The following is a 15,307-nucleotide window of genomic DNA, read 5'->3' on the forward strand; positions in this document are numbered from 1 at the left end:
TTACAGTTTTCAAGGTTATTATTTTTACTCCAGACTGATATGAAGGATACCTTCCTGAAATCTGTATCATTTTTGTTTCTTTGGATTTGCCAACTACATTGGGATTGACACATATCTATATTGTGAGAGCTGCATTGGTTACCAGTTTCCTTCCTTGGAATAGTTCAAGGTGATAGTTGCCACCTTTAAAGTCTGACATGGCTTAACATCTGGATATATATGGGACAACTTTCTCATTTCAGCTTCTGCCCACAAAATAAGATTAGGGAAGGGACTTTATCTAGGTCCTGTCTCCTAAAGCGCTTCTTCTTTATGGACCACAGAGATAATTCCCTGTTCTTTGGAACACAATTCCTCCTGAGATTAGATTCTGCCCTTTTATATATATTTTTTTAATATTTTAGCAAGCCATCAAAACCTGGCTTTTCAGAGAGTCATGGGACAGATTGGTGGTGAGAGGGATCATCCTGCTGTGAATTAGATGGTGTAGCTGTTGCTCTATTTTGTGAGGAACATTGTTTTCTTTGTAACGGTGCATTGCCTGCTTTTGTTAGATTGAGTGGCACATACATTGTAGTAAAGTAAATTCAGTCACTTCTCTCAAACCTTTTTCAACTTTCTGAATAAAGCTATGTGTCAATTTACATATTTGCCGCCCTCTACTCAGTGGCTGTTGTGGAGAATAAAACAGTGAATTGAACCAACTCAGAATAGCAGCCTAATAACCAACTCAAATTCATAAGGTGGTTGGAGTAACAGCTGTTTGAAATTTCATGGGGATCTAAATAGTGAGGTGATAGCAAAAAAGCTACACAGGGTTGCATATGGAGGAAGCAGTCCTATTTAACAAGCTTTTATGTCAGCAGAAAATTATATATTCAGAGCAGCAATTTCCTGTGACTTTTAGAATGACATGGTACTTACTCTTGATGCTAAAAATGTTCCCTAGATGATTCAGGGCTACTATTGCTTCAGCTCCTTTTTGGTAATTTGTGTCACCAAAGTGCTGGATGACTCTCTCTTTTATCCTTCATCTGCTCCTTCATTTCTAAGACTTCAGGGGTTTTAAAAAGCCAAGAATCTTCACAGACGTATGATTTGCTTAGGGAAGGAGGAAGACAAGGGACAATAGTAATAGTAGCCATCAAAGTAATTCCAGCGGTGCTACTTTTTAATATCAGCTCTGTGTTGTCTGTGCGGTTGCAAAGAGTCAACAATGAGTTGATGATCCATCATCCATCCATCCATCATCACTGCACTTCATTTCCTCAATTGCCATGGCACCCTCAAGATGATTGGCAACAAAGCACAGTAGTGGAAAGCAATAAATGATGTAGCAAATAAAATAATTCCTTAAATCAATCAAAAAGCCATCTGTGCAAATAATCTGTTTATAATAACATTAGGGAATAAATGGCAGAAGTATTTTTGATATGATAAAAAAGGTACGTAGAGTTCTGACTATACACACAGGCACACCTGCATTATACATACATATACAAATATACACACATAAAAGTGTCTATGTGTATGCAATATTTAGAGATACAGAGGGTCCCAAGAACCAAATGAGTTTAAGCTGAAATATGAGTGGATACAGGAAATAAATACTTTGGGTGAATTGTGTTTGTGGTTTATTTGATGAGTCTTATCCTTCTGAATTCTTTTGTTTCTTGCTTTTATAGAGAAATAATGGTAAGTTAGTGAACTCTGGCTAGAATCGTACATTATACAAAGCCATTAAGAGTTTTGTTTAATTCAGCTACAGTGGTTTTGAGAGCAGTACTACCCATGTCCCATTGGGTCATTGTTTCAGAGATACGTCTTTACCAGATTCCTGGATGCCTTCAACAACAGCAGGTCTTTTAATGCACTGTCTTTCGTGGAAAAGTTCTTGAAAATCGGTTCGAATCCCTAGCACTTCGTAACAGAGTGAACTCCTGTTACTTGTCCCAGCTTCTGCCAACCTAGCAGTTCAAAAGCATGTAAAAATGCAAGTAGAAAAATAGGGACTACTTTGGTAGGAACGTAACAGTGTTCCATGCGCCTTCGGCATTTAGTCATGCCGGCCACTTGACCACGGAGACGTCTTCAGATAGCGCTGGCTCTTCGGCTTTGTAACGAAGATGAGCACCACCCCCTAGAGCCGGAAATGACTAGCACGTATGTGTGAGGGGAACCTTTACCTTTACCTTTTATTACATCATAAAATGTTTTAGGATCATTTTTATGTCATAAAATGTTTAATAAACTTTGCCAGATTTCAAGTCTAGAGGAGTCATAGGTTCTGGATTTTGGATGCATTCTGTATCTTAGCCCATTTGAGGTATTTTGGTTCAAAATTGTTTCCCTACAATGTACTATTTTGCCCAGTTAGAGGTTACAGACACAAGAGTTTTAGCAGTATAATGTTGAGTTCGAATCTAGGTCTTAATAAAGCATCATCTGTAGAACTTTTTTGCAAGCTTCCACTTAGTGTAGAATAGAGTGGGATGGTTTTTTGGAAGTGTAAACAATCCTAAATTCCCTCAAAAAATTCCAAAAGCCTGCAGCATCTGATCAATGATATCCATAACCAACAGCAATGATGCCATTGCATAATACTTTATATTGTCTAATGCAAGTGCATAAGTCATGGCATTTGGGCCTAGTGAAGTCTTAGTACAAAACAGAGCACAAATGCAACAGAGAGAAAAATATGTTTGGCTCAGAAGCCTTTGAGACTATCATACAAATCACAGATGGTATACTCATCATTTCAGAGTGCAAGTTGTGATATGATGGATTCAAGTTATAGAAAAGCGGTTTCTAATGGAAGGTTTGAAAAAGGAGCCACAGTAGCTTGACAGGGGAACAAGTTACCCAATGTTTAAGTGTCACCTTGGCACCCATTTGTTTGTATCCATTTTACAAAATTTATAACCCAGCTCAATCTTGACTCCTTTGGGGTGGAATACAACACAAGTCAACACAAAAATTAAAATAAATATAAATAATGTAATATAATATCATAAAAATCTAAGCACCAGTTATAATGTTTAGACACCAGTTGAGGTCTTCTACACCTACCTGGTTTAATCCAAAAGTGATATCTAAATGGATATTGTGAGAAGACATTTCACCCCAAACTGTCTAATTGGCATGCCTTAGCATATAAATGGGGGAAAACATTGAGCATTGAGCCATCCCACTATGGAATTCCCAAATGTTTGAATACTGACCCTTCATGACCACTGACTGAAACCACCCACCGATCTACTATAAAACCACTGGAGTAGAATTTCCATAATACTGTACCCCAACTCTCAGGCCTTTTAGACTATCCAGAAGGATCCCATCATGAACAATTTCCAATATTGCTAATAGAGCTAACAGCCAAAAGGGACACATTCATGATGATCTTTGACCGGAGGCAATCTGTAGATTGAAGATTTAATCTACAATCTTCAATATTTCTCCATCATTTTTTGCAAGGACAAAAAGATGAGAAAGTGTGTAAAAGGTATCAGAATCAGCCATGTACAATTTATTCAGGAGAAGGCACATCACCACCTGTTTTAAAGCAAGAGGCATTATGCTACCCTTTAAAGAGATGTTGATAAGTTCACAGAACTACTTCTCTCCATTTAAAGAAACCAAGGGGAACATGGAATGAATGGCAGAATTCAAACTACAGAGGACCTTATCCATTTCCTTGGGCTCCACAAATTCAAAATCCTAGATCCTAGAAACGTACACGTTTCAAAATAGTTACAGCAGAAATGCTTGAATTTGGATTCCTACCGTGAGTACAGGCTTGAATACAGTTGCCTAAACACCTCTCCCAACTTTGGCATTGCATGGTTCTCCTTTTCCTTTTATTGCAGAATGGGATCCTATGTGTATGTAAGCTAGGGTTGCATTCCATCTTATCCAATCCATGATCTAATGAGCCATATAGAGCCAAACACCACATGCGGAGGCAAACAAGGCAATGTTTGTGTTTTGTGTTTGTTATTCTCTTTAATAACTGACCTTACCAATAGGTTGGCTACATTCTGATTTGGCCAGTTGGTTGGCTACATTCAACCTTGGAAAGAAAGGTCTTTGAAGTAGCCTTTAAAATGTTGTGCTGTAGTTGGCTAAAGAGCTGACCCTCTTGTATATGTGCAAGTGGCAGACACCGATTCATAGAATGTTTGAACACTTGGAAGGGCATCATTCAGGGGTGAAATTCATCCACCTCGCACTACTTCGGGAGAGGTGGTAGGCACGATTTGAATCGGTTCAGAGAGGTGGTAGGGACGATTTGAATTGGTTGGCCAAGGGCCCATAGCCACCTGCCTTTTTCCTTTTAGAGATTCTCACCTTCACGCCCGCCTTCTTCCTTTTAGAAACTGCGTCCCACCAAGCCACGCCCACAGAGCCGGTAGGGAAATATTTTGAATTTCACCCTTGGCATCATTATATCAAGGACATTTGAAGTGCACATGGAATGTACCTCAATGCTCTAGAAAGTATATCCAAACAATGGATGGAAACTAATCAACCTGGAATTAAGGAGGAACTTCCTAATAGTGAGAACAATTAACCAGTGGAACAACTTGCCTTCAGAAGTTGTGGGTGCTCCATCACTGGAGGTTTTTAACAGCCACTTGTCTGAATAGGGTTTCCTGCTTAAACAGGGGGTTGGACTATAAGACCTCTAAGGTACCTTCCAGCTTTGTTCTGATTGATCCAGAGGACTAAACAGCTTTCTGATTCCAACTCGCTTTTCTTCTTATTCTCAATGTTAGGTTGTACCAGGTGAATTTTGATGCTCCCACCTGTGAAGGAAGACGAGAAAAACTTTCACTAATAGGCGACTTTTCCTCTTCTGCGGAATTCTTTGTGACTATTGCCGTCTTTGCCTTCCTCTATTCCTTGGCAGCCACCGTAGTTTACATTTTCTTCCAGAACAAATACCGTGAAAACAACAGGGGTCCTTTGATTGTAAGTACACATTCAACCAATGCTAACACCTTTGTCCTTGTAATTGATGTGTCTAAGTTATCTCTCCCATTGTGTTAGTTAGAATTCTATTGTCATCTGATATACAGGTTTTTCTATTTCCTACTTAGATTTTACACTCCTTGAATAGTGTTGTTTAGAGGGTTATTCGGTGTTAATTGGTGGTATTTGGAGACTGTTATTGAGAATCGACAGAAATAGTTTGAAGGCAAACAAAGTTTGCCCAGTGATGTTGACAATGTAAACCGGGTAGACATTGTTGGCAAAAAAAAAATCTGAGAACTATCATTCATGATTATTGTGTCTATGCTGACAGCAGTTCATGTAGATACACTGATCTTATAGACCTTAGTTATGAACATTTAAGAAGAGTAAATGCTCCTATTTGTCCCTTTCTACAGATACTACAAATACTATGGGAGACTTTCAGGGGGTGATACAACATCTTATCTCCTTTAAATTTCTATCCATGGCTTTATAGATCCTGAAGAGACGTAAATTTTTCTACTGTCAGGAGAAATATCCTTCTGGGTTCAGTTCCAAGTGGGGGAAAAGACACTAGAAACATGGTGACTGCTTGAAAAGATGGTTTAGTGGTGGACAGGATCACATGCCTGGAAGCTCCTGGGTGAAAAAAAGGGAAGAGATGCTGAGAGTCCCTGGGTTTTTATGCCTACTGTTGGGATTTGAATTTGAGCTTATATTCTGATTGGTTGTCCGACTCCCATGGGGCCATGCAGGGGCAACTTTGTAGGCTGTCCTGAGTCCCAGGCTTGGTTGAGCCTTGCTGGAAGATGATGTAATGAAAAGGCTTTGGGATTCCTATTATGAGTCTGCTTGAAAAAGGTAAACCATTGTTATGTAGAATTGACTGGACCAGGCCTTAATGGCCCATTAGCAAAGGTAGGGGGGTCTCTCTGAGTTTCTACTTCAAATTAGGTTGTTTCATTCAAAAACAAAATCCATAACTGAGTAACACTTTCATAGGGAACAGCCAGAATGGTATAAAGAAATATGAAAACTTTGGAGATTTCTGACTAAGCATTGCCTAAAAGCAAGTCTTAATAACAGTCCTCATTACAGAAATCTGAAGGAAAATAGCTGAAGGGATATTGTCAAAACGGACATGATTGTATTTATTGTTACAGAATTGCTTTATCTCAAACACATTTATAAGTGTTATAGAATAGAAAATGGTGCTGACATTTTGGTTTAGTCAAGAATAATTTATATACAGTAACTATGACCGGCAGCATTATAACCATACACAGACACCTATGAATAAGAGATCTTAAATATCTTAAAATTAACCTAAAGTTTTTTCTGTTTATCTGGGTCCGGTATTAATGGGTGTGCAGATGTATATTGGCTCTCCGATTACTATCTAAAAGGGGCAGTGGGTATCTATAACTATATATGAAAACTTCATTCAAAGAAGCTGTGTAGCTGCCATCTCCAGGATCTTTAACTTTACAAGTCATTGTTCGATGTTTATTTGAACCTTCAACAGGCAGCATTAATTACTCATAAAATTATATTCTTCTATTTAATATGTGAAAGGTATTTCTACATCATGCACGGCAACTAACCTCAAACCAATGTTCTTAGCCATTGCTGTGATTCCATTCTAGTCAGAAAAAATAATTCTGTTGTGACAGAATTTTAACATCACTGTTTTTATCCTTTTGTCATCATTTCTAATCCTCAAATAGGAAACAAACAGTAGCAGTAAAGTAGAAAAGCTCTAATGGTGACATTTTTATTGCCTGCAATCCACAAAAATAATTGGATGAGTTATACTGCCTTGTAAAAAATCACCTTTATGTTTTTGTAGTCTCTGAGGGAAACTGGCACTGATAATCACACTATAAATGGGAGGTTACTTAGGCAGTTCACCCAGCTCCAAGAAACTCAAGAGTAATTCATATAATAAATGGCAACATAAATTCCTCCACCCAAAAAATCTGATCTTCAAGCTTCAACTGAGGCTGTCCTTCACCTCTCAAATCTGAGCCACATTTTTTGGCGTCCAGACAAAAACCCAAAACAACATTTGCCCTCCACTTTTTCCTGCACACAGAAAGATAATACTACTGATTGCAACAAGGTGATTTTCATCTGAATGCTTTCTTGGATGAAAGAAAGCCTAAGTGCAAATGCACTTAATTGGCCTTAATGATCCACTCCAAAATGCAAAAGGGCCTGTACACTTTTGATTCCACATCTTATAGAAACATTAGCATTACACTTCCTGCAGTCCTTGGGGATTTTTCTTAGGAATAATAATAATAACCTTTTTTTTGGTGGGGGGGAGCCTATTTTTGTCTTTGTCAAAACATGGAAACATTGAGTAAATTGAATATAGATGAGGAAAGTCACCCCTCCTGGAAGTATGAAATATTTTGAGAAATATTGTTTTAAAAAGGCAGAATATTATATTTCCCCTAAAAGAGAAATGGAAATCTTAAGGGAGACAGAAACTCCCTACCGCCAACAGCTATTTGGTGGCCATTAAGAAAGACTGGGCCAGTCTATCAAAAGACCTTCAGCTCTAGGATGATGGCATTATCCTTCAGGGAAAAGTCATTCAGCCACAATAGGAACTGCACAACCTTCATTGCAGCAGCCCAAGCTTCAACCAAGCTTGACTCAGATAACCTACAAAATCAGCTATGTCCCCTGCATAGCCCCATGGGAGTCTGGCAGCAACCAACAGAATACATGCTCTTACCACAGGAAAAGGAAGCTCAAGGGCAAGGCCCAAGAGAGGGTATAAATAACCCTCACTCTCCACTCCATGTGGTCAGCTGCCCAGGACCTCATGTGGTCCTGTTCATCAATAAACCATCTTTCCAATCAGCCTCCATGTTTCTAGTGTCTCTCCCCACTTGGAACTGAACCAGATGGATATTTCTTCCAACATGGGATAAAATTAAAATTTGAATGCAATAAAATATAATATTTTTTTCATATTCTGAAATGCATAACCCTCATCTTTGAGGATTGGTGCAGTGTTTCTAAACCTTGGCAACTTTAAAACATGTGGAACTCAACTCCCAGAATTTCCCAGTCAGACTGGGGAATTCTGGGAGTTGAAGTCCACACCTTAAAATTTCCAAGGTTGAGAAATCCCGGTGAATAAGTAAGTTGGTGTCTTGGGTAACAACACCTAGATGCTTGTTGGATACTTCATCTCAGTCCAACAAATTGCTTCTTTCATGCTTCAGAATAGAGGGATCACCTGATGTCCCACTATCCAGCTCTGTATGACTGTCATTTATTATGAACATTATATGGTTACAGCGAAAATGGACAAAGGTCACTCCCTTTGGGTGTGTCCATGTTAATTATCCACAGTATTATTTCTTGTCTCACTGGAAAGTTCTGTGTCCTTTTGTTTTGTCCACCATTTATTCTTTATTAGCCAGTTACAGTAGAGCCTTGGGTCGCAACCCTAATCTGTTCCCGGACTCCAGTCGTGACCCGATTTGGTCGTGTCGGGAAGCACAACTGATTCCACATGAGTGCAGTCAAAAATGGCACTGAAGGGGAAATTAGTGCAGAAAGTTAATCCTTCCATGCCGATTTTGTTCGCCACCCGATTTTTGAACCGTGACCCGATTCAAAAATCAGGTAGATTTTTTGTTCGCCATCTGATTTGGTTGTGAACAGGAGCATTCACAACCCGAGGTTCCACTGTAGTTATTTTTGATGTGCAATAATTAAAAATCAAGCTACTTTTTTTGCTAATTGAACTGAGTGATGTCTGTCTTTGCTCTAATTTAGATATAGGGATTAACTGGGAGTATATGGGATGCAAACTCGTTATCCGTGTAATTTTCCAACATATATTTTTTTAATGTGCAACTTAATGGCATCTCAGAATGAAATCATCTCAAGAGGCTCAGGACTCTGCCTCTCTGCCATCTGGCCAAGAGCAGGATAATTCCCTGAAAATGGGATGGAACAGGGATAGAAGCAAATTTAATCTGACTTGAGAAGCTGGCCAAAAAAAAAAAAAAAAGGTAAAATTTGAAAGTAGCCTGGAAGTGGCTGGACCAGGAGAAAAGAAAATCCACTAAAATTTACCATTAAAAGTGATAAAATATGCTATATTTTGCACAACATTAAAGTAGACAATAGGATTCCACCGGCATCTTTGTCCCTCTAGCTAACTCCATTGAAGGCTAATCTTATAGCTGCTATCCAGCTGTTCCAAACTTATTTTCCATATAGGATTGAGATGGAAGTACCTTCATGAAACTGAGTGGAAAGTAACTTACCAATCAGTGTATCCTATGTTCTTTAGATGGAACCAAATCTCAGTCTCAGGATAAGGCAACTTCCAATATTTCTTTCTCTTGGTAAAGAAAAGTCCACATCTCATATGTTGACCCTAGAAGTGTTTGTCAACTTATGACTGTCCAGAGGTCTTGGCCAAAGACTCTTGGGAATGTCGAGAGTTGTACACTTATCAGATCTAGTACCAGATTGGAGAAGGTGCTCCACATACTGTGATTCCTCAGGGAATCACTATCCAGACTTAAGAAGGAATTAGGCTTCTCCTCGCAAACTGGACTGGATACAAGGAATTCAAGGGCTCAGAAGCTTCCAATCAGTAAATTTATTGTAGAAAAGCTAAATAAGCCATTATGAAAAAAGAACCCAGTGTCTGGTGTGTGTCTCCTTGTAATTTCTGTAGCAATATATTATCCATTGCAGCTTTCTGGGCCTGTCACAACTTCACCAGAGGCCCTTTAGTCAGGCCATTCAGGTGACTCAGGTATGGCTTTCATGGCTGCCGTAGCAATCATGTGGCACAAGACTATGCTTCGCCCAATCTTATGAGTCCCTTACCTTGTCCTGTTACCACCTCTTATGACATGGAGATGGGGCTGGACTTGGAGAAGCAGTTGTCAATTGCCTTGGGTTCTATATACTATACAAGGCATATATAGAAAGAGCCGAGGAACATGAGGGAGATCCAGAAGAAAATGGAGAGACAACATCAATTTCAAAGACACAGACTACTACAGCAGCATCAAATAACAATGGTTGAGGCTGCCAAAAGTGCAAGAACCAAAACTTGTACCTTCCTCAACATCGGAAGTGGTAAAAGAGGAAGTAAAGAAAAAGAAGGCTGCTGCGTATGAAATGCAAGGCCTATTTATAGTCATATTGAAATTCAAATTCATATATCTCTTTCCCTCATCCCATTGACTAGAAATCAATCTCTTTTGAGTGGGAGAGGTTGTTTCCACCCATCTTGACTGATCTTTTATGAGACTATGAGATTCTTTATAACCATCTGACAAAGAACACCCTTTTTTCCCCCTGAAGATTGTTGAGCTGAGAATTGAACCAGGTTCAAATTCTGGCTCATTTCATCCAGCATGTATTGAGCTTCCACATCAGGAGCACATGTATAATTTTCATAGGTAGGAAAATACTAATGTGTGTGTATACTTTTAGACATGGGATTTATGCATTCTGAGACTCTTCTATCAAGCGGAACTGTCCTTCTGGCCTTTTGCATTCATATTGCACCAATTTCCTTCCATGCTTTTCTCTGCCTGTCAAACATGAACCTGCAATGTTTGATTTGGGTTTTGCAGGATTTCGTTGTGACAGTGGTGTTCTCCTTCATGTGGCTTGTGGGTTCTTCTGCTTGGGCTAAAGGTCTATCTGATGTGAAGGTTGCCACTGACCCAGATGAAGTACTCTTACTGATGTCAGCTTGCAAACAACAATCCAACAAGTGCTTGCCTGTGTACAGCCCTGTTATGTCAAGTCTTAATGTTTCAGTTGTGAGTATTCCTTTTTTTTTTTTGTAAAAAAAACCCCAACAACGAGGGTTCTGAAATAAAATGATTGGTGCCCTACAGAATCACTCAGCATTTGTCTTTTCTCACCCTTCAGTTGGAATCCACCATATTTTATCTAATTCATTGATTCTTCAAAGGATAATAAGATAATAACGGCACGAGCCTCTGATTCTTTAAATACACATAGTGTTAGCAATTAGGACCATTTTGAAAAGATAATAATTGAGCATTCTGGTTGTATTTAACAATCAAAGTGTATTTATCCTAGTGGTATGAATATAAAATAAATTTCTTCAGATATTATGGAGAATTTGGAGAAAAAGGTCCTTTTAATCATCTGAGGCCATAAATAGCTAATATTTATGGCACTGCAAAAAATTACTTTAGGAAAAAATAAATGATTGACTGCCTCTGGTAACAACATCATGAAGCCACAGATCCAACATCAAAGAATAAAACTCGTCTTTCCATTAGTTTTTTGTAGATCACCTACTAAATGAAAGCTGCAAACTGTTTTCAGTTTATTATTGTTCGTTTATATTTATACCTTACTACAGGACCAACAGATTCATATTTGTTTTAACCACATCTTTGGAAGGTTCTCTGAGCAAAAATACCTTGAATTAATAAGTTGTCTTTGGAATTTTTTTAAAAGTAGAATCTCAATCATGTGAATAATCAAAAGAGACAGAGAAAAAAATACCCTAAATGAAATGTAATGTCTTTTTTGTTTAGGTCTTTGGATTCTTGAACTTTGTTCTCTGGGCAGGAAATATCTGGTTTGTTTTTAAGGAGACTGGTTGGCATTCTTCGGGTTCAAGGTATCCTCAAGAAACCCTCGAGAAACAGTCCAGCAGCTATAACCAAGGTGGCTACAATCAAGATAGCTATGGGTCGAGTGGTGGGTATAACCAACAGGAAGACAATTTTGGGCAACAAACTAATTATGGCCAAGTTGATGAGTTTGGCCAGCAACAACAGAGTGGCCCGACTTCATTTACTAATCAAATGTAGCAACCACAGAGTTCTGAGAGCCCTTAACGCTGATCATTTGTAGAAAGCTCAAACATGGTGATGATAGCACATTTCTGAGTGTTTGTAGATTAATGTGATGACAAGTTTGAACTAATCCAAGGTCTGTGAATATGAACTGCTGGAGGTGAGTTGTGGCTCTTGTTTGTTTGTGAATGATGAAGTTCCCCCCCCCCATAGGTGGTAGTGATGATGATGATGAAGAAGAAGACGACAGTGGTGATGATGACTATGTGTTCATCACAGTGGTGAAATGAAGTCTCTAATTGTTATACGTATGGTATAAATACCCCTACAGTAGTTTTGTACATGTATGATTAGAATGTTTTGTAGCCTTCAGTCTGTAGGTTAAAATAGGCATAATGTAATTAAGTTAACATTAGCTTTTCTTCTGCATTTGGATGAGGCAAAATAGGTTTCCTATGATTTCTGAAGATTACTCTATGTAGCACAAAGCATGCGCTATATCTCCTAAATTTTCCCCATTGCTATTTGACTGCTAGTTTATACAATTTGATATTTTTTACAGGTTAAAATAGTTATTTGATATTCTTCTTCATTAGAATGTTAGTTGTGTGTCTAAGTGCATGAAATCACATATTTTTCACAAGAGAATATTATGACTGTGAACATGGAACTTTTCTCCATTCGTATTTAATTGTTTTGCTAATGTAACATTTTAGATAATGTATATATGACTAATTTATTTATTCTATATAGTTGGATCAATTACCCAAAATTTGAATTGTGTATTTAACAAAAATATTTTTCCTTGAAAGGAAATTTTGAAACATATCACTGTTCAACTGTTTTCTGCCTATTAATTTCAGTATTTGTTCCTAGAGCCATATTTATGTTGAAGTTGTGTGATTCAATATGGATATAATATAAGGACCAAGTAACTGTGTTTACATCTTTACAAAGGTATTTATATTTATTTTATTAGGATAACAGAGGTGCAAATAATGACACAACTACACAATACAGCTATTGCAAAACATTACAGAAAAATGTGTCCTATTTTGTCATCACTGTTGAGGAAAGTTTTTCTTTCTCGACTTCTATTCAGATCAGACATTCTGCTGACTGTTGAATTTGGTGCTACCAGAAGTAGGATTTTAACAATGAAAAAGACACAGCCATGTCTTAGTAGGGAATATGATTATCTTAGAGATCCAGTTGATCTCAAACTATATATAATAATTACAAGGTAAAACATTCTTTTCAACAATTGAATGAAAGAGATCAGAATCAATGGCAAGAAAACAGAATCATGTCAAGAGAACTGAATCAAACTTTTGTTAAATCTTGCTAAGCTTAATCTTCTCTTTATTCTAGCTACAGACAGATCCCAGATACGTAGCATGGAGTTCCCACTGCTAAAAAGGCAGTCTGAACTTTGCCTTCATTGTTGTGAGATAGGTCCTTGGCTGTTTTTTGCAGGAAGCTACCTTACAAATTGAACAAAACATGTGTTAGCTAACCAGTCTAAATGTCACTTGTATGTAAAGTGAAAGCAAACTCCATTTTCTTCTAGTACTGGTGATGTTACCTAGCTGGGTAACATCTACAAGAAAACAACCAAGCTCAGAGAGCATTAAGGGCCCCGCAGTCTAAATGTGTATCTCTGTGCAGTGATTGTAGCATCTATTGTAAGGAATAAGAGGAGGGTAAAAAATGGATCTCTACCATGCCCTACATTTATCAGACTGAGCAGCTCATACCTGGAGTAAGAAACAATTAAAAACTGCCAATTTTGCATACATGCTGAAGTCTGTACATAAACAAGGCTCATTTTTTCTTATTCTATTTGCAGCCTACAGGAGAATATACCATAAACCTGGAACATCTGCATTTCTAAACAAAAGTATTTCTGTCTATAATATCATTGTATCAGCTGTAAATGTTCAAAGCATCTTTTAGCATAAAACAGCGTAGTCAGTTATATGATTGTTGTAACCAATGTAAGGTTGCTCCATGAATAAATTAATATTGTAGTATAATTATTTGATCTCAATAAATAAAATGTATTGCATACAAAACTTGTTTGAAGGATTATGGTGCTGTTACGAAAGTCTAAACTAAAGCAACCTTCTCAGAGAATGACAATGAATGTATTCTGATTCAGTCAGCAGGTAAAATAGGGCCTCAAAACTGGCAAGCACATTTTTAAAAAATGCTAAAAAGGGGTAAATCAGTATCTTCTGTTGGAGTCACTTAGACAAGATGAGAGATTGAAGCATCGTAACATTTCAGGAGAACAAGAAGAGAAACCAATTTACAATCCACAGAACATAGCTTTTTACTGTTGATAATGGGTGTGCTGAAAAACTAGCTGACAAAGGACATTGTTTTATATAAAGTATCTGACATTCATTGGTTGGGTATCATTATTGGTGTTTCAAAAAGTTTTTTCTTCTTAGGAGTTTATATTTATTTATTTGTATTGTTATTTTTACAAATAACTCAAGGTGGACATAGCCAACACACGCTCCTCCTCCTATTTCCCCACAACAACAACCCTGTGAGGTGTTTTGGGCTGACTTTCATGCCTAAGCGGAACTAGAACTCACGGCCTCCCAGTTTGTAGCCTAGTGTCTTAATCACTAGAGCAAACTGGTTCTCTTATAACTTGTTATTTTCCTGATACTTTTGATAACAATAGCCATAATCTCTGTTGGTCAGGATTTACGGAGTTGTTTTCCAAACAACTGAATAGCCCAGGTTGCTGTTTGCTGATGTAAAAAATAGCCAATTGTTGAAGAGGAGAGGAAAACATAATTTTGCATTCAGGGCATTAGAAAGACTTGGGAAAGCCCTTCAGAATCAGACCAATGGAATCAATGTGATCGCTACCTTAGTATACATAGAATCACATTGGTATAAGGAGAGTCAGCCTGGACACAACTGATTCTGATATCAGCCCAGGCTTGAAAACTTTCAAATCTGTCCTCAGAACCTCACCAAATGACTTTGAACCAGCCACTATCCCAGGGTGTTTTTTGTGAGAATCACATGAAAGAGTAGCTTTGGAAGAAAAGCAACTTGTATGTCAATGAATAAATAAAGCTAAACTTGTCCAAGTCTTGCAATCAAGGCACAACAGTTGTATGAAAGAGATATAAAATCCCTAATCTCAAATATCCCTTAGCAACAGCAATAGCAATAGCACTTAGACTTATATACTGCCTTGCAGTGATTTAACAAGCCCTCTCTAAGCGGTTTTACAGAGTCAGCCTATTACAATTTGGGTCCTCATTTTACCCACCTCGGAAGGATGGAAGGCTGAGTCAACCTTGAGCCTGGTGGGATTCGAACTGCCAAATTGTAGGCAGCTGGCAGTCAGAAGAAGTAGCCTGTAGTACTGCACTCTAACCACTGCGCCACCAAGGCTCTTCATATATTCTGGTTCATATTTACCTTGAAACGTGTTCAAAGGCTACATAATCTCATCTATGGGA

The 15,307-nt window shown here is 38.0% G+C and overlaps 1 protein-coding gene across 3 annotated transcripts in view; it reads left to right on the forward strand.

The window, feature by feature from the left end:
- SYNPR (synaptoporin) overlaps positions 1-14,222 on the forward strand; it is a 181,762-nt gene extending 167,540 nt beyond the window's left edge. For 2 of the 3 annotated variants that reach the window (XM_026679501.2, XM_087954549.1), the window contains 3 exons: positions 4,776-4,971; positions 10,605-10,796; positions 11,550-12,946. In XM_026679501.2, coding sequence (XP_026535286.1) covers positions 4,776-4,971; positions 10,605-10,796; positions 11,550-11,828 — 667 coding nt within the window. In that variant the 3' untranslated portion in view covers positions 11,829-12,946. Of the gene's footprint in view, positions 1-4,775; positions 4,972-10,604; positions 10,797-11,549; positions 12,947-13,662 lie in introns of those variants that run through there. The other variant, XR_015747465.1, reaches the window with a different exon arrangement.
- The last annotated feature ends 1,085 nt before the right edge of the window (positions 14,223-15,307 follow it).

This window comes from Notechis scutatus, chromosome 2 (assembly GCF_049901735.1).
Source record: "Notechis scutatus isolate UNSWTSFEM ecotype Mainland chromosome 2, rNotScu1.2, whole genome shotgun sequence".
Lineage (NCBI taxonomy): Eukaryota > Metazoa > Chordata > Lepidosauria > Squamata > Elapidae > Notechis > Notechis scutatus.